At 57.3% G+C, this 23,495-nt stretch overlaps 1 protein-coding gene across 4 annotated transcripts in view; it reads left to right on the top strand.

Annotated features, from left to right (window-relative positions):
- MAD1L1 (mitotic arrest deficient 1 like 1) overlaps nucleotides 1–23,495 on the top strand; it is a 311,419-nt gene that overhangs the window by 64,810 nt on the left and 223,114 nt on the right. The window contains exon 1 of one of the 4 annotated variants that reach the window (XM_059155784.1): nucleotides 11,582–12,177. The exons of the other annotated variants lie outside the window; for them this stretch is intronic. Coding sequence (XP_059011767.1) covers nucleotides 11,597–12,177 — 581 coding nt within the window. The 5' untranslated portion in view covers nucleotides 11,582–11,596. Of the gene's footprint in view, nucleotides 1–11,581; nucleotides 12,178–23,495 lie in introns of those variants that run through there. 4 annotated transcript variants of the gene reach the window in all.

Genomic DNA, 23,495 nt, shown 5'->3' with positions numbered 1-23,495 from the left:
TCGCTTGTGTTTGGTTTGTAGCTTCCGGGTGTGGCTGCATGGCCTTAGTCCAGGGTCTAAAGTTCAGCTCTGCCACGTGCCATCGGGACCAGTCCTTGAGGGTCCCTCATCTAGAACATGGAGATGTAGCAAGCGCAGGAGATGGTTTGGCCCCTTGTGGGGTCGGCACGCGGGTTAGCTGGGACAATAAACTTACGTCCCTGTTCCGGCTCCTCGCTGATGAGCCAGCTGTCAGTATGCAGCAGGTGTTGTCACCTCGTGCCCCCGTTGTCATCGACAGCCTTGTCCTCCTGTTGTGATGATGACAGTCTTGGCACATAAGAACTCATGACCTTCCTTGTGGCTGCCTAGCTCTGTTCCTTGGTGCCCTTCCTCTGCTGGGTTTCCTCTGTTCCTTGCTGTGCTCTGGATGGCAGCTCTGGGTCTGGCTTTGTCCAGCCCCCATCAGCTTCCAGGGTGTGGTCTGGCTCCCCCTCACTGGGCTGTGCCCCTGCTTCTACTTCCCCTTCCACCTCTCTGGGGAAGGGGATGAAGGGGATGCTTCGGGGCAGCCCTGGCTGGAGGTGGAAGGACAGCATTCCGTGCAAAGCCCCGGCCCCTTGCGACGCTGGCTGCCATTTTGCTGTAGCCCCTACACCCTGGTCCATCCCCTCGGCTACACCGGGAATGGCTTGGGCTCCAGACCCTTTGCACTCATTACTATACTTCGTGGCCAGCACAGGCTGGCCGTGGCTTGGCGAGGGTTTCACGGGTAAGGAGTCAGAGTGGGTGCCGTGCTCTTGGGCACCACATGGTGTCCTGCCGCTGTGCCTCACATCTGCATGGGTGGCCCTGGGCAAGAGCCCCTCAGTTGGCTGCCATGACTGGCAGTGTGTACCCCTCTCCTTGACTCTGGGTTGCTCCTTATGCCCCATATGTTCAGGAATCCAGGACACACTTCCACCACTGGCTGCCATCTCCTTTAGATGACGAGGGTTCGTGGCAGCATTTCCCACTGGCTGCCTCTGCTGTCCCTACCGCCTTCCCTTAGTGTCTGCCCCTGCTGACTTCTCCACCCCCTCCCGTTTCCACCGCCTATGCCACACAGCCCCCCTTCAGCAGTGGGACACGCTGTGGCTGCCTCTGTCCCTGCTGGCCCTGGCACTTTGCTCAGGCCGTGGCTGACTTGGAATTTCTCTGTGGCTGCGGCTGACTCGCTCCTCAGGGAGACTTCCCGTTAGACTGCGTGTCCTGTAATTAAATGTGTCTTCGTCATGTGCTTGCTCGTCTACCTTGTCCCCAGGCTGGGTCTTGGTGGTTGGGGTCGCCGCTGTGGTTCTGGCCAGAGCGACCTGGGGCTTGCAGTGAGTGAGTGCGGTGCTGGAGGTGTGAGGCTCGGGGGCTGGGGGTGCACAGGCCTCACACGTTCACCTGGCCAGGCCCTCTTGACTTTTCAATCCACCGAGACGACAGGCGGTTATCTTGGCTCTGCCTGCAGAGCACCTGAGTCCAAGTGCCGGCCACGTGGGTGCCAGCTGTGTCCCCACCCGACTGCGAGGCTGGCCCTAGTAGCACTTCCTGCCCCGCAGGGTCTGTGTGCAGAGGAGCCTCTTGAGATGGGCCTCAGACTGTCCCTCGGGCAGGTGCACATGTACAGGACCCTCTGGGGCATTCTGTGTCACTCGCCAGTAGGCTGTGGTCTGCTGCTGCCCTTGGGGCCTTGCCTTTCTTTCCTGTCCTTGTCGCCATCGTGTCACTCCTCCCTGTGCCCAGGGCCTCACCTACCTCATGCTTCTCACCTCCTCTGTCAGGAAGTCACAGGGCTCCTCTCTGTTCTAGAACATTCTAGCATTGCTCCCTGACGGAGGGCTAATGCTTCTGGTCTTCATGGCGGCATCTGTGTGTGTCCATCCTCACCTTTTCCTGTGGGAGAGTCCATCCTGCTCAGGCTGCAGCTACCCCCTGCCTCCGAATGTTGTTTCTGTGCTCTTCCTGGCACTAATCTGATGCGTTGATCGACCAGTTGATGTGTGCCTGGTGCATTTCTCCGTTTGAGTGTGAACTCCATGAGAGTGCAGGGACCGTGAGCACAGGATCGGTGCCCAGGGCACATCTGTTCAGTAAAGAATAAGTGTCTTTTTCTCTTTCCCCAGGATACATTGTCGATTCCTTGAGCAGTGGTGTCTCTGTGGGTTCTCATGTCCTCACCCCTGCTGATGAGGATTGGGGGTGAGCGGAGACATCCCCCGGCAGTGCCTATGATCCCAGCCCTTCACCTCCACCTTGTGAGGACTGGGGGTCAGCGGGGACGTCCTGTGGCAGTGCCCACGATCCCAGTTCCTCACCCCTACCTGGCGAGGACTGGGGGTCAGCGGGGATGTCCCCTGGCAGTGCCCACAATCCCACCCCCCCACCCCTACCTGCCAAGGACTGGGGGTCAGTGGGGACGTCCCCCGGCAGTGCCTACGATCCCAGCCCCTCCCCGCACCTGGTGAAGACTGGGGGTCAGCAGGCATGTCCCCCGGCAGTGCCCAGCTCCTCACCCCTACCTGGCGAGGACTGGGGGTCAGTGGGCATGTCCCCCGGCAGTGTTCCTGTCCTCGTCCTTGCCAGGATTAGGGGATGGGGGGGTCACTCACTGGGACCTCTCCTTCTTTGCGAGTCCTTCGTCAACCGCTCCCTCTCTGAATCTGTGGAGGCTGCAGCAGTGGGGCTGGCTGAGTTGGCACCTGTCTTGCGTGCAGTTGGCCTGGAGCTTGTCCCCTGGCTCCTGCACCCCATCTTGGCCGTGGTGCTGCCAGTCCTCACTGTGGTCTGCTCTGCCCCACACTGCGGCAGGCCAACGGCTTAAAGCCAGTCACACGACGTCCACTGGAGAGTACACGTTGCTGATTTTCTCTATAAAGTGGGTTTTGTAACCCGTTTCATGGTAGCTGGGAAGGCTCCTCCTGCTCCAGGTTTATGGCTGGTGCCCAAGGGGAGACAGCCTGGTGTCCTCAGTGTAGCTGTGACCAGGGTGTCGTTCTGCACAGGCGGGCATTGGTCACTGAGATCCCAGCTTGGAAAGCATCGCATGCTGCAGCCTGGGCTGCCTGAGCCTCGAGGAACACTGACTGCCAGGGCAGTTTGGGGTGGCGCAGGAGGGGGAGCTGTGGGTAACCCTGTGGGGGCGGGGTGTGTGTGCATCTGGATGCACGTGTGCTCGTACATGTGTTCTCGTGCTGATGCCGAGGCTTGGAGAAGGAGAAGGTGTGGGTTCCAAGAGGAGACGTGGTTGCTTTCTAGCCACGAGGTGGATCGGGATCGCTTCTAGGGGCAAGCAGGTTTTGAGTCAGATTTGGCCAGATTGTGAAAAATAATAATGACCTGAGAACGGCATATGTGAGGGCCGAGGGGGGCTGCCTGCCTGGCCTGCTGCACAGACCCCTCACGTCTGTCCTGGGAGGACCTTGGCTGGGGTCTCCTCCAGCCGTCGGACTGCAGACTACAGTTGGGTGGGCACTGAGCCCTGTGTGGGGAGCCGAGGGCTTCTGGCTGTGGGAACCCCTGCCTATGGTTTCTGTGTCCTGCTTCTGTCCCTCACCATCCCTGTAGTCACCCGCAGGCTGGCTCCCAGCAGGCTGGACCATGCGGATGCGTGTCTGCTAGGGTGCTGGGGTGCCTTGCTGCCCAAGCCAGGCTGACGACCAGGGAGGCCAGACCTGAGTATCGGCCCATGGGGTTGAGGCGTCTGTGTGGGCTTCATTTTCTTTATACCCCAAACCGGGGTCATGACACTGGCTGATTCGTAGGGTGGTGGTGACCAGGCAGGCACCGAGCACAGCACCCGACCGCTGTCAGAGCTCAGTGAAAGGCAGCCTCCTCCCTTGTCCCAGCACACACAGCCCCCGTTCAGGATGGTCTTGGGTCTGGCACACACATGCTAATACTGGCCTGTCTGCAAATCAGGACCTGTCTTCTTCACTGAGCCGTGACATGTGGACGGAGCCATGGCTGTGCCCCAACGCTCTGTCACCTGAGGGGACATTAGGACTGGGCCTTGGAGGCGGTTGGGGTGGAGCAGGTGTGTCCCCTTGGGACTGCTGCCCTCCTGCTGTGTGGGGTCTGCCTGAGGGCTCTGGCCAACTGCTGGGCTGCCCTTACTTTGGTTTTCAGACTCCCTCCCTCCTTGCTTGGAACTTCTGGCAGGAAGGAGAGAGCCCAGGAATCCCTGCGACAGTCGCGGCTGAGCAGAGGCACCCTGGGCCTTCCAGCCCTCGGGACCCAAAGGCTGCTGGCACCTGCCTGCAGTGCCCGTGTTCCGACGTGAGGTGGTGCCCACGGCACTGGCAGCCTTTCTCCCGCTCAGTCCGGTCCTCCGAGCTTCGCCTGGGGCCTCCCCAGTGGGAGTACCAAACCTGTAAATTCTGTGGCCGGTTAGCGAGGGTAAGGGAGGGAGGGGGAGAGCGCGAGGGCTCAGCGCTGGGGGGCTTCTTCTCAAGCAGCCGTTTCTGGGTCTGCCGGTTGGCTCCTGGCCGGTGTTGGTGGGATGTGCGGGGCGGGTGCATGCCTTCTGCTAATGTATCTCCAGCTTGGCCTGGGCTAGGTAGGAGTCACCTTCATCATCTGGACTGTAACCATCTGGCTTCTATCCCGGAGACTAAGGTCCCCTCCCCCTAGGGGACATATGGGTTCCCCAGGGAAGTCTGGGCTCATCGGCAGACGTTGCTGGGATTCCTGGCGGTGCCACCCTGGCACAGGGCAGCTGCCGGCAAAGGGGCAGGTTTGGGAGAGTGGCCTCGGGGGGATGACCATAGGGCCTTGGTCGTGGGACGTGTCCTTTAAAGACCAAGGCTTCTGATGAGCTGGACGGCTTGCGTGTGCTTTGTTGTGCGAGAACAGCAGCTCTCACGGGCTGTGCACAGTGGGGGTCCATGTGCGTGTGGTAGTCCATTGCCATGGTCGGTGCCCTCTGTGGCTGGAGAGCTCACCGGCTCTTTTGCCATGGCCTCCGTGGTGTGACCTCCAAACTGTCACCCAACTCAGTAAGCGCACAGAATCCCCTGTGACATGTAAATGTGCATTCTGGGCTCTCAGACGCCTCATCTTCAGCCAGCTGCCAGGAGCACGGTTGTGGAGTTGTAAGAACGTCCGTTCTGCTTCAGTTCCTCCTGCTGTCAACAGAGAGGGGCCTGGTCCCTGCTTTCTTCTCCGGACCTTATCAGAAGGTCCTTGAAGTCCCGTGAGCTCCCTGGACATAGGATGGCAGAATTTTCTAAAGACTGGCTCAGTTGTGTTGGCAGTCATCAGCCTTTTGCTTCTGGGGCCCTTCCTGTGGATGCACTTAGGGGTTCTGCCTGGAGGTGGTGTGTGTGTGTCACCGCGGGCCCTGCCAGCGGAGTTCTGTGTCTGGCCTCTGGGCCCTTTGCTCCACATGCAGACCTGCTGGTTCTGAGCCTCCGCATGGACTGTTCTAGTTGCGTCCCTGCCCGGCTGGCGTGTATTTGCTTCCCTCTGCTTCTGGGCTAGGAGGGACCTTGTGCTCGGTTCTCCCAAATCTGAGGCTTAGCTGGTCTGTCCTTGGGAGACAGAGCCTGTCTTGGCTGGGCCGTCCCAGCTGAGGGAGAGCTCCATGTGCTCCCCAGGCACTGTCAGTGCCCCCTGCCCTGGCACCAGTGCAGCCTGAGATTGTGCTGGCAGGGACACAGGTTTGGACCTGTGGTGCTGCAGGGACATAGTGGCAGAGTGGTGGTTGTGGGCAGGGTGTGGGGCAACAGTGGTCCGGAAGAGCAGGGGTCTGTAGCGGAGGCCAGCCAGGAATGGGCAGGGCAGGGTAAGGAAGGGTAGGGGTTGGCCAGAGTGTGGGATGGGCTTAGCAGGACATGGGGTGGGTAGGGCAGGCTGTGGGCTGAGTGGGCAGGGCCTGGGCATAGGGTAGGGCAGGGCGAGGGGTGGGTAGGGCAGGGTGTGGGCAGGGCGTGGGCGCAGGGCAGGGCTCTGGCTGCTCCTCAGGGCTGAGCCATCCTGTGACCTCTGCCGTGGCAGCCGGCTTGCGTTGTCTCTTGTCAGCAAGAGAAGATGCCATTAATACTTCACGCCCAGACTGTTTTCTTACGTGTTTTGCATTTCCATATTTAAAATGGAATTTGCATATTCATGGTCTTTTAAATAGGTTTTTATTGTTCAGGGATGTGGAAATGGATAAAATGTGAAACTCCTCCTTTTATTCAAGCACTGGAAGGAATTTTCATCCCTAAAATGAAATCCGTTTCTGGGCAGTTAGTTCTGTAGCAGTTGCCGTAGGAAAATTACCCTGGCAGCGGGGTTGTCCTAGGTTGGGGTGGCTGTGCCCTCGGCAGGGACTGGGCAGGGTGGGCCTCCGGCCTGTTCCCCAGTCTGCAGCCCGGCCCAAGTGTCAGCCCCCTTGGGGAGAGCAAGAAGGACAGGCACCTGCCCTCCCCTTGGTTCTCTCCCAACTGGGACCTTACCTTCCTCCAGGAGCCAGGGACAAGGTCACTCATGTCCCTTTGGAGACAGAACATAAGGTAAACAAGGCTCTGGATTTTAGAAGGGGCTGAGCCCTTCCCTTTAGACCTGGCAGTCTCACCTGGTGGGCCAGCCATGTCCTCAGTGCCCATGGGGGAGGTGTCCCTGTCACTAGAGCCCTGTGCCAGCCATGGACTCGCACCCAAGGTAGCTTGTGCGGGCCCAGGGCCTGGGCCCAGGGGAGGCAGCTGCTTCGCTGCTACCCGCCTGGGACTGGGACGGAGCTGGCCGCCCTCTCCGTGCCATCTCCCCCTCCGTGGAGAGGGATTATTTCAGGGATGTGGGAGGTGCTGGCCTGGAGCTGGTTGAAGACGTACTGGTATTTTCATTTCTCTGTGTTTGGGCCAAGCTTCTGGGACGTTTGGGTCGAAGGGAGTTGAGTGGAGACCCCGGACACTGGTAAGGAGCAGGGTGCCCAGGATGCCCTTGGCTCTGGGGTTTTGCGTGGGGCCAAGCTGGGCTCCAGGGCCGTGGAGGGCTTGAGAACATGCAGAGCTGTGGCTGCCGTGGCCTCTGCTGTGGTTTGGTGTGTCGCAGACACAGGGCCAGACGGGGGCTCTTGGCAGTCCGGGTAATAGAAGGGCCTTGGAGCTCCCAGGGTGACTGAAACAGGGCAGGGAGGTTTTTTTCAGCTCCGGCCGGGGCTGCTGATGGAACCCGCCTGATTGCAGAGCTTCCTGCTCATTGGACTCTTGATTCTTTTAACATGGAATTTTTTTCATCTCAGAGAGGCCTTTGTAAGTCTCACATAGAGGTCTAGAACACACGATGATGAACTTTCAAAGTTTTTATATCGTCAGACGCACAGTGCAGAAACAGCAAAGCTGAAATGAGGTCTTACGTCTGTTGTTGAGTCTCTAAGTGTCACTGATTATGAGGCTGGGACCCAGCGATTTCCTCGCCCAGGGTCACCTGCATGGCTCTGCTCGAGTGAGGCTGGGCTGCAGAGGACAGTGGCCATCCTCCTATCACAGGGAGTGTTGTGAGTGCTGGCAGCTTCCATCAGGGTGGCATTCCGCGCCTAACTGGGACTCGTGGACACAGTGACAGAAGGTACAGGTGTTGGATCTCCCCATACCCAGACCGTCACCCTGGCCCACACTGGAACCCCCTTGGCCTGGGGTCTCTGGGTGAAGGGACCACATCCAGTTTCTCCCTGTTGCTGGTGGGGGCTCACAGGGTGTATCCTTCGCCCCACTGGCTTCTGGTATTGCTGGAATGACAGTCTGTCCTGGCGCTTTTCTGGTGACTTCCATGTGCTCGGGATAGGCTCAGAGATGGGGATGGGGTCAGCTCCCAGGGCAGACAAATCATCTTTAGTACCCCCTACCTGTCCAAGAATGTAGGTGTCCACACACATTGGGACATGACTAGAGGCCGGTGATACCTGAATGTTGTTTATTGTTGGTAAGAAGGAGATAGTGAGAGATCTTACGGAGCCTTGAAACTTGCAAAGGGACTGATGTAGACGCAGCCACTGGCTCTCCCTGCTTCCCCTGTGGCAAGAGCCAAAGCAGGTGGTCAAGCCTCCTGGACTCACCATCCCATTTCCTCAGCCCAGGGCCTCCTTCTGGGAGGAAGACTCAAGGCTCCTTGTTGACACATCTCTCAGTTTCCCGATGGCCTTGTGTGGACTTGATGAGCCGTAGAGCCTGCTTGCCACTGGTCACTGTAAGGAGCGAACCTGGGAATGTGCCTTCAGGTTCTGGGGGACGAGTGCAGGTTAGCAGTCCTCTGATGTCGTAAGGCAATGTCAGTGCACTTTTGTGGTGTTTGGCAGTGCATTAAAGCCTGCTCCGCCTGGTATCCTAGCCCAGAGGAGGCCTGGGGAGGGAGGCAGTGCTGAGACGGTGGAGGACACGGCCTGGACACAGCCCGGACACTTAGCTCAGGCCAGCTTGTTTGGGAACAGTGGCCTGTGGAAGGCATCAGTTGGCACACACATCTGCTGGTGCCTCTTGAGTGGTCTCCCTAGAGCCTGCTAGAAACTGGATAAGTCAGAGAGCACAGAAGCATGTGCTGGTGCCACACTGTGAGGGCACCAGAAACTTCACACACGTCGTCCTCTCTGCCCCTCGCACCACCGGCATGCAGAACACCGTACCCTGCGTGTGCGCTGGTCTCACTGCACGGACCTCCTCCGGGTTGGAGCTTGGCCATGCCCTCAGGCGCATCTGGCTTCAGACCCTGGGGGGCTCTTCTCATTTTGCCTCTCATCGGGCATTGATTTTTCAATGGCTGGCTTAACTGCAGGTCGCTCCTCAGGGTCACGAGACCTTTCTTCCTGACCCTTGTCTGATACTTGAGGCAGAGAAGTGGTTTAGTAGACTCGGGAGGAAGAGCAGCAGTGATCTCCTCACGCGTGGGCAGTAATGGTCAGTCTGTTGTCAGGCGCCGGACACCTGAGGGCACCTGATTGCCGTGGCTGGTGCCACAGACCTTCTGGATGAAGTGAGCAGTGGAGGCCTGCGCGGGAGGAGCTTTCCTGCTGCCTGGACAGAGAGGACAACAGCGAATCCACCAGACTGGAAAGGCGCTCCCGGTCTTGTTCATGCTTCCCGAATGCCAGAATCGCTCACATTACAGGCTGGCTGCTTCAGAATTACATGCAGGGAGATACCCCGAGGATGCAGATTTTTGGGATATCTCTCCAGAGATTCATAGTTAGGACTCTTTGTTAACTACATGCTTTGTCTGAGTTAGGACACGATGCCCTCGTATTGACCGTAAGCATGCGCACGTTGTGTCTGTGCGCTGGGGGTGAGAGTCCAGCACGTTATCTGGCTGCGGCTGGACCCCTTGCCTGCCCACGCTTACCACAGGCCCTTACCTTGCCATCTTAGGAGTCTTTTACGCTAAAAAGTTATGGAAAAAAGGAGCTTTTGTTTGTAAGGGTTCTGTTTTTCAGTAGTCAGTTTTTGGAAATAAAATTTTAAAAATTATTGATAATATGTTTATAATTTCCTTAAAAGGAACTCATCACTTAACAAAAGATATATTTTCTGAAACAGGAGGTGGTGAGAAGAATGACATTGTTTTACATTTTTACACATCTTTTTAATGTCTGCTAAATAGAAGACGGCTGGATTCTCATATCTGCTTCTGCACTCAGCCTCTTGTGCTGGACTATTCTAGCTGGAATATATGAAAAAAATCTGGCCTCATACAGATCTGTAGGTGGAAGTGGGAGGACCTGGGAGGTCCTCACAGCACCTTGGTGCTCAGAAACTCTTCATGATTGGGGAGGGGGTTGCTGGAGGAGGGGGTGCAGACTGTCGTCTGACACTTTCTTTGGGTGGTCCTGCCTTTCCGTGTGGTGTCGCTGTGAGTTTAGAGGGCATCCTGTGATGTTTTGCCATCTGAAATTCACGAGCACCAGTCATGGAACATCCGGGAAGACTTCCCTCGTTTGGTTTTTCTCAGGAAGCTGTTACTCCTACATACCCCAGAGAGGCCTGTTTTGCCCCATGTTGGGTGTTTGAAGGAGGAGGCCTCTGTTTTTTTGTAGCAGAGCGGATTTTCCTTGCAGGTATCTTTTTAGATGGTTCATGGGGGCGCCGGTTGGTATGAGATGACTCCCACCAGGTTTCTGGGGGAGTTATGACCTTGCTTAAGGCGTTCTCTGGAGAGCAGTAGGACCGCTGTGTGCCTGAAGGGGCTAAGGTATGCAAGAACAGCCCTGAGCGAGAGGATGGGGCCTTCTCAGACACAATTATGGCTGCTGAACTCACTCGAGCTCTTTGGTGACTGAGGCCTTTTATTTTTTTTTTTTTATTTTTATTTTTTTTAAAGATTTATTTATTTATTTGACAGAGAGAGAGAGAGAGATCACAAGTTGGCAGAGAGGCAGGCAGAGAGAGAGGAAGGGAAGCAGGCTCCTCCTGAGCAGAGAGCCCGATGCGGGGCTTGATCCCAGGACCCTGAGATCATGACCTGAGCCGAAGGCAGCGGCTTAACCCACTGAGCCACCCAGGCGCCCCTACTGAGGCCTTTTAAATGGGCAGGTTTTTCTTCTCATTGTGCTAGAGAGCTGACTTGTGGTCAGACATTTCTTTCTTCCAAATAAGAAGCTAGGTGCTGGGCGCCTGGGTGGCTCAGTGGGTTAAGCCTCTGCCTTCGGCTCAAGTCATGATCTCAGGGTCCTGGAATCGAGCCCCACATCGGGCTCTCTGCTCAGCAGGGAGCCTGCTTCCGCCCACCCCACGCCCCGCCCCATGCTTGCCTCTTTGCCTACTTGTGATCTCTGTCTGTCAAATAAATGAATGGAATCTTAAAGAAGCTAGTTGCTTTCTCACCAAGATTGGAAACAAGTCAAGGATGTCGTTTGACTTTATGCTGGAAGTCCTAGCCGATGCAATGAGACAAGGGAGGGAAATGTGTGTAGTGGGAGGGAGGAAAGAACACCGTTGGTGGATGACATGGTTGTCTGTGCAGAAAATTCCAGAGAATCAGCTGAAGGACTTTTAGAACCCCCAGCCACTATAGCAGGGTTGTAGGATGCGAGGGGAACAGGACCCAGTCATGCACGCTCTTGTATGCCAGCAAGGAGTGACTAGAATGTGAAGTTGAAAACCTATTTATGTGAGCACAGAAGAAGACAGACCGGCCGACTTAGTCATGAGTCTGACGAACATTTACAAGATGTCTGTGAAGTGCTTGTCTTTAATAACACAAACCCACAGTGATGGCGACAGTGCGGAGTGGGTGAATGAGGTGGGTCAGTGGAACAGAACCAGAGCCCCGAAGTAGACCCCAGGAGCACAGTTGGATGAGCTTTGATGAAGGAGCAGAGGCTGGAACTACTGGATGTCCTCCTGCAGAGAATGCATCTCGACACAGCCCTTGCCCCAGAATTAACCCCAAATGGGTCATAGACCCTAGAGTAAAATGCAGAACTTTTACGGAAGTCCTTGAAGGTAATGGGACCAGGTCTGGCTGACCTTTGGTTTGGCGATAATTTTTTAGATAAGAGATCAAAAGCGTAATCTGTGAACAAAAAGCTTCATAAGCTGATCTTCCTTAATGTTACAAACTTCCGTTCTGTGAAAGGTACTGCTAAGGAATGAAAAAACAAACCTCAGTCTGGGGGAACATGTGTCTCAGAGAGGACTGTGATCCGGAACCTACAAAGAACTCTCAGTACTCAGTAGTGAGAAAGCTCAATTACAAGGTGGGCATTCACCGGAACAGACACCGTGACCCAGGGCATCTGCGCGGCGAACACCCGCAGGGGAAGATTCCCCCCGTGGTGCGTCCTTGTGGACACGCAGAGGAAAGCAGCAAGGAGACAGCACCACCTGCCACCCCCTCCCCCTGGCAGAATGGCTATGGGTCAGAACATGGTCAGCACCAGATGCCTGCGGGACGCGGAGCCACGGGGCCCCTCACAAGTGGCTGCTGGAAACGCAGAAAGGCGTGGCTGTGTCGGGAGGGGCCTGTGGTTTCTTCCAAAACCAGCCGTGCGCTCTGTGTACGGTCCAGTGGCCACACGCCTCGGCATTTACCCCAGGATCTGACCACGTGTGTCCGAGTGACCCCTGCACACGGATGTTCACAGCGGCGTAACCCACAGCTGCCCGAGCTGAGACATGACTGGGATGCCCTGGAGTCAGGGTGGACGGCCAGACCATGGGCGGTGCGGACGGTGGATGGTGACTTGAGTGTTGCAGATATGTGAGCTCCAAAGCCATGGGGACCCTGACATGCGTGTTCCTGAGCCGGCTCCCGACTGCGGATTTCAGCCGGGGGTTGGGGGGGGTTCCCGAGAAGGTGTGACTGCGGGGGCGGTGACCGGAGTTGGGGATGACTGAGCACGGGATTTTTCGGGCAGTGCAGTTGTTCTTTATGACATGGGTGTACATGTAACATTTTACATTTGTTAAACTCTGTAGAAAGTTGACCTCTAATGTAAACTCTGTACTTTAGTAACGTGTCCCTGTTGGTTGCTCAGGTGGGGCAAGTGCAGCATACTTCCCTAAGGTGTTAACGGGGGAGCCGGCGGGAGGTTCGGGGCATCTCTGTAATGTGCCCAGCTTTCTGTAAATCTAACACTGCCCTACAAAATAATGTCTGTGGAGCCAAAACAAAACAGAGATCGTGACGGGTATGCAGAAAGAGCTGTCCCAGTGCTTAGAATCTTGGGACAAGTGCAGATGGCCGTGTCCTTTCTGCCCAGTCTGATTTTCGGGCCTCATGGAGCCAAGAGGGCTGCGCTGTGTCAGAAGGTGGGAGTCCCAGATCTGTGTTCATGAAGGTGTGCCCTTCACCAGCCTCTTAAAAACACCTGACACCCCTGCTGTCACGGGCCCTGGTTCCAAGTAGGGTTTCGGGGGGGATGGGAGGACTTTGCGACTGCTGGTTACTGTTTTGGTAGAAACAGATCTGTTTCTTGACTAGTGAGGACCGTTGTGCTTCCTGGCCCTGGTGTGACCTTAGCTCTCACAACCGGGGAGCGGGGGTGGTGGGTGATGAAAGTAGAGGAGTAGGGGGTTGGGTAACGGGAGCCCTTAGAAGGTGAGATGTGTGGGAAGAGATGCACCGGGCCACTCGGCAGTCATCCCAGATCAAAATAGGGGTCCCAGGCAGCACATTCCAGGCTACTGTTCAGGGGGATGAGCTGGAAGACCTGGGTGCTGTGCTTGGTGTCCCCAGGGACAAGGCTCAGCAGGGAAGGAGACATGAACTTTGAATTTTTTTTTTTTTTAAAGATTTATCTATTTATTTATTTGACAGAGATAGATCACAAGTAGACAGAGAGGCAGGCAGAGAGAGAGGAAGGGAAGCAGGCTCCCCGCCAAGCAGAGAGCCCGATGTGGGACTCGATCCCAGGACCCTGAGATCATGACCTGAGCCGAAGGCAGCGGCCTAACCCACTGAGCCACCCAGGCGCCCCTGAACTTTGAATTTTTAAATTGGTTTAAATTCCTTTCAGTTGAACAATGTCCAGTGTTCCTTGTCTGTTTCTGTTGGAGAGCCAAGGGTGTTTAGTAATCTCTCATTTCTATGCTCTGCTAATTTTATTATCTTTCCATATTTTCTTGCCATAAATGTAACAGATTTTATTAGGTTTAAGCCATTTTTAATATAGCCTCTCATAAAAAGCCAGAGGAATGAGCGGGATTACGTGTTGCCAGTCCTTAGAACGCTGGTCCTTTGCATTTTTAAGCCTTTGGGCCACAACCGCCTCGGAGCCCTCCCAAAATGCCATCACACTGGTCTCGGCATGGGCTCTGCTTTGTGCCCCTGGCCAGCTGTGGGGTCCCCGCAGAAGCAGGTAGCCTGTCTTCCCTTTCAGAAGCTTGCAGTGCAGGGCAAGAGGAAAGACCTGTATGAGCTTCTGTTTGGGAAAACGGGAGTCCCGGAGGCCGTGGCTCACTCCGTGTCACCCCTTTTGGCTCAGGGTAACGGGCTTCCCAGGCTCCTTTCCCTATGTCCTGTCCATAGGCAGAGACTTGATTCTTAGTCCCAGATGCCCCTCGGTCAGACAAGAGTGTCTGCACCGTTGCCTGTGGTTGGACTGTGTTCAGGGGCCTAGAGGAGACAGCAAGGTGCTCCTGCTGGGCGGAGACCCGGATCATGGCTTGTCCCCGTGAGTCCTGAGTCCCTGGCCCAGAATATGGTGGTTGCACTGTGGGGAAGCGCCTGGATGGTTCCTGTGTGGCTGGTTTGAGGCTGCTGGCAGCCCTCCGCATGGGGACCCAGGCTGTGCTGGCTGCTGCCTGGCCCAGAGTGCTGGGCATGTCTGCTGGGAAAGCCGCCCCAGTGGGACGTTTGGGGCAGTTTCCTGATTCATTTTACATTTCTGTGACATTTTTGTGATTTACTCTATAATTTGTCTTAGTGTTAATTATGAAACATCTGCAGAAATTAGTTTCCTGTGGAGAGACGTGGTCCTCCAGGATCATGCTGTGGTTTGTGTGCGGCCCCCTGGGGCACCCTGGAGCCACAGCCAGCAGGCCACCCTGTGGGTCACACCTCCAGGTATTTTTGGTTTTCTACTTGCCCTGATGGCACAGTGGTCCTTGCTCTCTGTACTGCTGGGAAGATCTTGGGCTTCGGGGCACCTGGGTGGCTCAGCGGGTTAAATCCTCTGCCTTCGGCTCAGGTCATGATCTCAGGGTCCTGGGATCGAGCCCCACATCAGGCTCTCTGCTAGGCAGGGAGCCTGCTTCCCTTCCTCTCTCTCTGCCTGCCTCTCTGCCTACTTATGATCAAATAAATAAATAAATGTCAAATAAATAAATAAAATCTTTAAAAAAAAAAAGTCTTAAAAAAAAAGATCTTGGGCTTTACAGGCAGTGGTGGGGAGAAGCAGCCATGGCTAGTGGTCCCCAGTGATTCTTGATCTGTCCCTCCGCTGTACCCCCTCTCGTGCCCACCTCTGTTGGCTGAGTGGACAGCGGCAGGCCGTCGTTGGGGTCAGCCCTGTGGGGCTTGTGATCTAGTCTGAGCTCCTGGCAGCAGTGGGGGTCAGGAGGGGGTTGGTGTGTCTGGACAGGTGGGCTCGGGGCACGCTCTTAGGGTTTCAGTGAAGGGGGTAGGTGCTAGGACTCAGAGGCCGTCCAGTTCTGGGAGGGAGGGTCATAGGACAGACACACACACTGTCCTTGGCTTTGGGCGGAGAGTGTTGTGCCCACAGAGGCCCACCTGTTGACCTGCGGGGCTGCTCTGATACAAGGGGAATGTAGCAGCTGTGTCCCTTGTCCTCAGGGACTGGCTCTTCTGTCTCACAGCCTGGGCTTGCCCATTCCTCTATGGGTTCCTGATTTTCTGAGAGGACAGCACTGTGAGCCCCCTGTGATGGTGGTGCTGTGGACAGGACCCCGGGGGTGGCTGTCTGCCGGGCAGTGTGCTGAGTGTGATGCTCCCTGTCACCCCTGTGGCTTTTCGTGGACCGCCTCATTCGTGTGTGCAGACAACTCTGTGTCTCTATGGGCAGAGAGCCGTGGGCCCTGCGGTGTGTCCGCTTTGCTTGTTTTCCTCTGTCAGAGAGACGAGCGTGTCCGCCTGGCTGTCTCTGTAGACCAGTAGCTCCGGAGGCACAGATCGCCGTGGCTGCTTTCCTCTCCACAGGAGAGGAAGTCCCTTGGGCTTCATGTCCTGGAGTCTTGTTTACCACTGGGCCTCGGGAAACTGGTTTTCCTCAGCAGCCTTGTCATCAGCAGGAGGCCGGTCAGGAGGCTGCAGAGGGGGCGTTGTGGACCGCAGCTCCATGGACCCTTTGGGGACGGAAGGCACAAAGGTCCCACAGAGATCAGTCTCTCGCTTTGCTGTGCTTTTCCAGTGCACCCAGGCTTCCACAGAAGCTGAGCAGGCCCCGACTAGAAGCTCCATCCTCCTCCGTCTGCTGCTTCTGCATGGGGTCCTGCCAGGCCTGTCACAGAGACGATGCCACTCACTCTGCTCTTGGCAGCTGTTGAGACTGGTTCCCACTGGCTCTCAGCCTAGAAAGATCAGAGTGCTGCCCTCCCACAAATCCCATTTCATCCTCTGCGGTGGCCTCTCATGTCGGCCTGCCCCCAGCGCTGCCGGGTGGGGTCCAGTGTCGCTTCTGCTTGGCCGGGCCGTTCTGGCAGCAGTGGGCACTCTCCTTAGGACCCGAGACACCTCTGCGTGACACAGCTTTGGGAGCGGAGGCCATGAGAGTGCTTGTCCCCCTCCCACTGGCATCTTCTGGGTTCTGCCTTCACTCCCCACAAATTTACCCCTGGCTGGCCATGTGGGGGTGCGGGTGGGGAAGGGAGAGTGGGTTCCAGCATGGGTGAGGCCGGAGTGGTTGCTGCCTCCGGGGACTTCAGCAGGTGGTCGTCCTGCTCGGGCTGGAGAGCAGGCTGTGGCCAGAAAGGGGCTGCAGGGCATGGGGAGGCTGAGGAGGAACAGGCTCCTCCTGCGGGAGATTGGTCCCAGCAGCTGCCCTTGCTGCTCCCGAGTTCAGGGGAACAGAGGGGCTTTGGTGCCAGGGCAGCCAGGGGCGTGGGGAGATCTGTGCAATGGTTACGCTGGGACTTCTTGGGCCCCCAAACCTGTGTAGGCGGAGGTTGCAGGCTGGAGCCCCAGTGCGCTCGCAGACAGAACTTAACTGCACCATATTGTTCCCAGCTCGGCCACGCCCCAGACATGACCTGCCAGGCCGGGCCTGTTGATCTGTCACTCCCATCAGAGAGGTTTCTGAAACCCCTGAAGCAGGTCATCCAAGCTGCTCTCAGCGGTCATTTCCTCGAAACAGCCTTCACAGTTTTTGCTTCCCACGAATCCTTTCTGGATGTGCAGATTGTTCTATGGGAGTTGAACTGTCTCAGTCCTTGATGACGGTGTGTGCTTCTCTGCCTCCCGGCCGCTGGCCCGGAGAGTGACCTGGGCCACACTCGAGCCCGCGGCCTGGCCCTGGGGCTCTGCCGCCCAGGACGCCACATGGCGTGACGAGCAGGGCCCTTGGCTGCAGGACGTGCTTGAGCTAGCTGCTGACAAATGCAGTTCAGTGACAGAAATGCCAAATAATTAGTCTGGGACCAGAGATGTCTGAGGAATATGTGCAGAACGGAATAATCATCTGGCTTCACGAAGACCAAATTGATTTGGAAACAATCTGGGGAACGCTTCAGCCGCCGGGCGATGGCACAGACCAGATACGGAATTGCGTGAACCGAAGTGGCCTCAGTGCATCCTTGTAACCACTGACTATGATTAAAATGCTTTCTGTTTATCAAGGACCCGTTGTGTGCTAGGAGCTTGGCCGGCATTGGTTGGACTCATTGTCGCGGTACCAGGGGTGGCCTGAGCCGCAGAGCTAAAAGCTCAAGGTCACAGAGCCGGTGCTTGGAGCCCGCCCAGACCGGATCCCAGACTGGCCACTCTTGCTGGGTGCTGTCCTCTGGACCGCTGTCCCCAGTGCCGGCGGCGTGACTGAAGTGGGGTTCGTGGTGGCCCAGCAATGTGGGAATCTGGTGCCGAGACCCCCGGTGACCAGTCTGTTGTCCAGGCATCTCCCCAGGATGCAGCAGGCTTGGCACATGCGCTACTGCGGACAGGGCGTGTCTGTCGTGGGCCTCTGACCACTCTCTTGGGGGGCTGTGGGGCTTCTCCTTCCCCAGCTCCTCCCAGGGGCAGCAGTGCTGCCATATCCCCTTAGCTAGATGCTGCCCAGTGCCACTGGTCCCTGAACCGTGTCCTGGGCCTGTGCTGTCTGCCCAAGAGCTGCCCTGGCTCGGCCCCCTCCTCTCTGCGCACCTCGTAGCCCGCGGGGCCTGCCTTTCTAGCAGGTGTCCGGGCCAGCACCTGGTCACAACTTGCTGGCCTCTGTGCTGTGCTGCCAGATAGAGTCCAGCTGTGCTCTGCCGCGCTGTCCCGGGTCCTTCTTTCCTGCCCTGGCCTCGTCTTCCTGCTGCTCTCCATGCGGGTTTCTGCCTCTTCTTGTGACTAGACTAGAGCCACCCCTCCGTGCTCCTAGAGCCCTATCTCCATGGCCTGTGACGCCGAGTTGTGGGCACATCTTCTAGGTATTCCCGCACAGGACCCAGGGCGAAGAGCCCACTCATATCAGCACCACACAGATACCCGCTGGAGCGGGGGACCCACGTGTGGCCAGCTGTGCTGGCGGCGCAAGGAGCGGCTGGTTCCACGAGAGCGCTGGCAAGAGGCCCTTGAGCCGGACTGCAGCCGCCCTCGTCACACTTGTGTTTATTCTCCCCCCGGGCTTGCCTCTGTGACGCATGTGTCATTACTCAGACGGACTGCTTTATTACACATCTCCCGTTTTAATTCACCGTTTGTCTGAAATGCCCTGTTCGATGCACAGGAACACGATTTATCAGCCAGGTCGCCTGGCAGTGTGAAGTCGGGTTATGTATTGTGAGGTCTGCGGTTTCTAATGAAGCCTGAAGCAGAGGCGGGTGGTGCCATCGCCGGACCCCCGCTTTGACGGGGCCCAGTGTTCGATGTGGGGCTGATGCGTGAGCGTGGCATGATTCCCATGCCGAAGGAACTCAGTGTGCTGTTCGCAAACCCTGGGAGTGAGCGCAGCAGCCAGTCCTCCTCACGCTTGGCTTTTCAGAGCAAGGCTGTGCAGCCGTGTGCCTTGCACGAAAGAGCCACGAAGGGTCCACATGTGGGGCAGTGGCCCCTGGCGACTCTGTTTCCTCCCTCTGAGTGTTCAGAGCATGTGTACTGGCCCTGCCGCGTGCGAGCCCCAGGGCTGCTCTCACCTTACCTTGCAAGGGGGTGGGGTGTGCTCGTGTGTGTGCTCAGTGGAACAGGACTCTGCTCCTCTCTATGTGTGTGTCTGGGGAGCTAGGTTTTTCCTGATCCAAAGATGCAGTTTGAAACTGCCTGTGCCATGGTTGTTTTTACTTCCGCTCTTTTTTTATTTTCGGCTCAGTGAACTGGGATCCTCTGCGGGGTGCTTTATGGGAGTTTTTGGTCTGTGGGCCACATGTTAAGCTCTTACTTCTATGCACTCTGGGCCAGGGCAGAGGGAGGCTACCCCCCCCCCCCCCCCCCCCCACGGTGGAGGAGTCTGAGTGCAGTGACCCAGCTCGGTCCATGCTCCCTGGTCCTTGCTCCTCCCACCCCGGCAGGAACAGCACAGGAGCATCGTTCCCATGAAGGGGTTGGCAGGCCGCCACTGGCCTTTCTCATCTACAGAACCACAGATGTCAGCAGGTAGAAGGACTGAGGGCCGGGCGCTAATGGGCTGCCTCCTCGAAGCTGTGTGCTGGCTCGCTTTCAAACAGAGCCTTCGAACTGACTTGTTTGGGAGTCTCTTCCTGAGATTTTCAGGCTGGACAAATGTCAGGACTCCTTTTTGATATTGTCAGCTTGGTTTCCTGTAAGAGCTACCAGTGAAATACCCTAGGAAGCCAGTGGCTGGAAACAGAGGCAGGAACCGTGCCCAGCCTTGCAACCATGTCTGGAGGGCTGGCACCCTCCCGTCCAGGTGCGAGGGCTGGGGGCGTGTCGTCCTCTCCCATGTGGAGGTTTGCAGGAGCCTCTCACCTGCGCCTCACCAGTCAGGAGCCGAGTGAACTGGTCCGGTGTCTTCTCTCACTGAGAGGGAGGCGTGCAGGATGCCTTAAACTGCCTGTTGGCAATCTCATCCTGAAAACACGGGGCATCTTGTGTGACTGCCCTGGGGAAGGCATTGTCACCTGCTTCGTGGAAGTACACCAGTGGATACCTGGAGTGTGGGACGGAGAGGACGACCCCATGGGGCGACACCACGTGCCGCCTTCTCCCCAGCTGGTCTCTGCCCCGTGCTCTGCGCGTCCTCAGGAGGGGCCCCAGCCCATGTCCATTGTGTCACGTCTCTGCTGGTATCTGCCTGTCCCTACCTGTCCCATGCGTCCTGTGTCCAGGGGACCCGCCTGTGTGAGCCACAGCTGCCCTCCTCTCAGCCGCCCACCTCTCCCTTCCCCTCACATGTCCCTGCCTTCAGGCCTCCCCTGACCCTCCTAACAGCCCCCTGGGGTGGCGGGGGTGGGTTCTGAAGGTGTGGTGACTTCTTTTCCTGCTCTCTGGCTGACCCTGCAGGAGTGAGAGCAGTTTCTGCCATCCATGAGCTGGGTCCGGAGACCATTCCTGCCACCTGCTGCCTGTGAGTGCCTAGTGCTGGGCTCAGCCTGTGGGTCCCTCACCTGGGAGAGGCGGGCACGTCTGGTACCTCTTGAGGCCGTCGGACGGTTGGGGTGCTGATTCACATCAGGCATGTGGCAGGGTGCCTGGCTGACTTCGTTTTGCAGTTAGTGTCACCATCATGAGCCGGTCCCAGTGCTTTGCTGGGGCCTCCCCCGTGGCCGACTGCATCGCCACCAGCTTTGCCCTGGCATGTGTGGCCTGCGGCAGGTGGTGTTCCTGCTTGCTCCCCTCTGCGTCCTGGGCTCCCAGCTGAAGCATCCGCCCCGCAGGGCAAGCTCCTCTCCCAGACACAGTCCCGCCATCATGGCCCTTGGGGGGCACTTCTGCTCTTCAGTGTCCCTGCTGTGGACAAAGGAAGGCTGCTTCTCCCAGACCGGGGTTCCTGGACTTAGAGGTAGGGTTCCTTGTCCCTGCTAAAGTGCCCAGCACTGAAAGAAGAGGTGACTTTCGCATGAGTGTGGGGTCGAGGCCGCGTCGCTGCTGGTGCCTGAGCCAGGCAGCTTCCCGTGAGCATTGTCTTGTGTTCCCCGGCAGCGAAGCTGTGGGAAACGGGGCTGTGTGGCGTCCATGGCCAGATCGAGTCGCCGTCCCCCTGCGTCGTGCGCACAGCCATGTGTGGCTGTCTGCGCTTCAGTGGAGGACCACGCGGGGGCACTGGCTTTCTCAAAGTAACTAAAAAGCTTGTGCCAGAGAAACAGAGGGTGCTGACTAGTTGGCGGCTTTATTTATTCATTTCTGGGCATGAATGGTAAACAGCTTTGCTTCTTGGCTCAGCAGGAACAGATTGGGAGCGTTTGCCTGATTGATTCTTTACCTGCAGGGACACGCGGCTAGAGGGGGTCTATCGATCGGGCACCTCCTGCCAAACCCACTCTGAAATAGGCTTAATTACCTCAAGACCAGCTTCCGAGCACCAAGGGTCCCAATAAATCTGCACTTGGATTTGTTGCTCTGCTCAGGCCCCTGGGTTGCACGTTTCTCCCCAGTGTGTGTCCTTGAAGGAGCCGGCCTCTGTTGGTTGCACCTCCGTCTCGGGCCCAGGCCCCCAGGTGTTAGTTGCAAGAGAAGGAAGCCCACCTGTGACCAGCCTAGGTAGACAGTGCGTGTCACCTCTGCGAGTGCTCACAGAACCAGTGCTTCTCCATCCTACCTGCTGCCCGATGTCCCCTGCCATCAGGTGTTGCCTGCACTGGCCCCTTGGCTGCTGCTTGCCTGGTGCCTCTGTCCTAGGGTTTGGGGACTTCATTTTGTCCCTGAGCTGGTGCAGTCCCTCATTGCCCCTGGGCCAGCCTCAGCACACTGGGATGAGGCGTCTGTGTGCCCCACTTTCTATAGCTTATCCCTGTGGCCAGGACGTGATGGACATTCCCGCGGGGACAGGAGGGAGCAGGGAGTGCTGGTGACAGAACGGTAGCTGTCCCCTTGGTGGTCCAGTGTGAGGCTCTGGAGTATGTGTCTCTGTGTGTAGGCCCCACCCCATCCTGCCCTGCCCGGCCACCCCTCCCCCCTCGGAGGCTTATGGACAAAGTGCTGCCACCTGTGCCCAGTGACGTTCCGCTGCCTCGTGAGCCTGGGCTGTCTCACAGTCAGCACTCAGTTGATGGGAGCGGGTGTGAGGGCGTCTGTGCCTGGTTTGTGGTTCAGGATCGGGTGGGGGATTATTATGTGGCAGTTATCAAACGGTACTGCTTATAGCAAGATGAGTAAGAACCAGGGAGTGGACAGGTGTCTGTGGGCAGCTCCATATTTGTCTGTAGCTGGATATGATGGGCCCCACCCCACCCAGGGTGAGGCCCAGCCCGTGGCTTCCCTTGTGTTGTGAGGACCGCTCTGTCCTTGCGGTGACTGTGGCCTTGTGGGCCGGGAGCATGGGGGAGGTCCTGTGCTCGCGCTGGAGCTCTGACCTCATCCTGATGGCTTGGGGCTGTAGAGAGACCAGTGTCCTGGGGCCTGGAGCTGAAGTTGTGTGCAGTCACGTAAGACCAGGGCCCTGGAAACGCACCAGCTCCGTCTGCCTGCTCCGGGCCTGGGCTGCTGCAGTGAGGTATTGGGATGTTGCCTGGCTATTTCTCGTTCGTTATTTAATGAGAAACTGAAATGTAGAAATGACTCCTCCTTATGCCCCAGAGGTCTCGGGCGATCTACCTGCCAGGCTCGCCCACTAGGGCAGTCACTAACAACTTGGGTTTTTTTTTCCGGAATTTTCCCTCCATTTTTATCTGTGTGTGTGTCTGTGACCCTCCCTGCCTGTCTCTGCTTCATCTATGTTGTCCATGGGTCTGTACGGGTCTGTGTGTCCCTGTGGCATGGGCCAGTGGCAGGCAGTCGGCTCCTGATAGGGGTAGAGCTTCAGCTCACAGAGGTCCAGGGAGGTGGGTGGAGTCGCGTGTGGGGCCTTGGGTAGGCCCTGGTGCAGTGGCCTTTGCTGGCAGCTGTCCGGCCTCCTCAGGCACAATTTGAGGACTGCCCTGACTGCAGCGGTGTCCTCTGCCCAGGCCTTCCGTGGTGTACTTGGAGGGCTTGCCTTGAAAAGCAGGAAGATAAATGAACCTGCTAATGGGCTTCCCGCATGGCACGGGGGGCCTGTGCCAGCATGCATGTGGGAGCGCCAGGCAGGAGGGTAAGTGCTCCTTGGCCGTGCCAAATGAAATGCTGGCATTTGGCTACTCACAGACCTCATAGGTGTCCGTGGGGCCCTTCGCCCTGGACGGCCGGGAGCAACCCCGGGGCCTGTCCTCACTATTCTCAGTGCCTGCACTAGATGTGGAAGTCCAGCTGGTTAATGAAGTCACAGGGACGATCTGGCCAGGACCTGTACGTGCCATCGGGTTCCTGCCCTCAGGGAGCCTGGGCCTGGAGTCTCCGCTTGGCTGGAAGCCCCGCAGTCAACATATGTCCAGGCTCCCCGTGAAACCCTGGGGCCGGACCGTTGGCGCCTGTCTCGGGACCATGTTGTGGACTGCACGTTTCTGTGAGTGCGTCCAGTGTAGGCCTGTGCTCCGTAGCCATCTCCTCCCTCAGCTGTGCGCTACACGTCAGAGGCAGCCGTGTCACACTTGCTGGACTCCATCACCTGTCTGTGTGCATGGTCACTGTGGGCAGTGTTGGGTGAGGGAAGGAAGACCTTGGCCTTGCTGTGTCCACAGAGGCCACACAGACCAGGCCATGCTGTCCACTCTGTTGCCCAGAGATGGCCTGTGGCTTCTGCTCAGGATGAACTCCGACGCTGCTGCGCCATATGGGTTCGAGGTGCCGTGCTTTCCCACCTTTGTCCCTCCCTCTCTCTGCCATCTCCGGCACATGCTCCTGTTTACAAATCTCCTGGAATGATGTGCCAAGATAATTATAATGTTTTATGTTTT

Source organism: Mustela lutreola, chromosome 17 (assembly GCF_030435805.1).
Source record: "Mustela lutreola isolate mMusLut2 chromosome 17, mMusLut2.pri, whole genome shotgun sequence".
Classification (NCBI taxonomy): Eukaryota; Metazoa; Chordata; class Mammalia; order Carnivora; family Mustelidae; genus Mustela; species Mustela lutreola.
The sequence above is the reverse complement of the archived record's forward strand: the minus strand, read 5'-3'. Positions and strand labels throughout refer to the sequence as shown.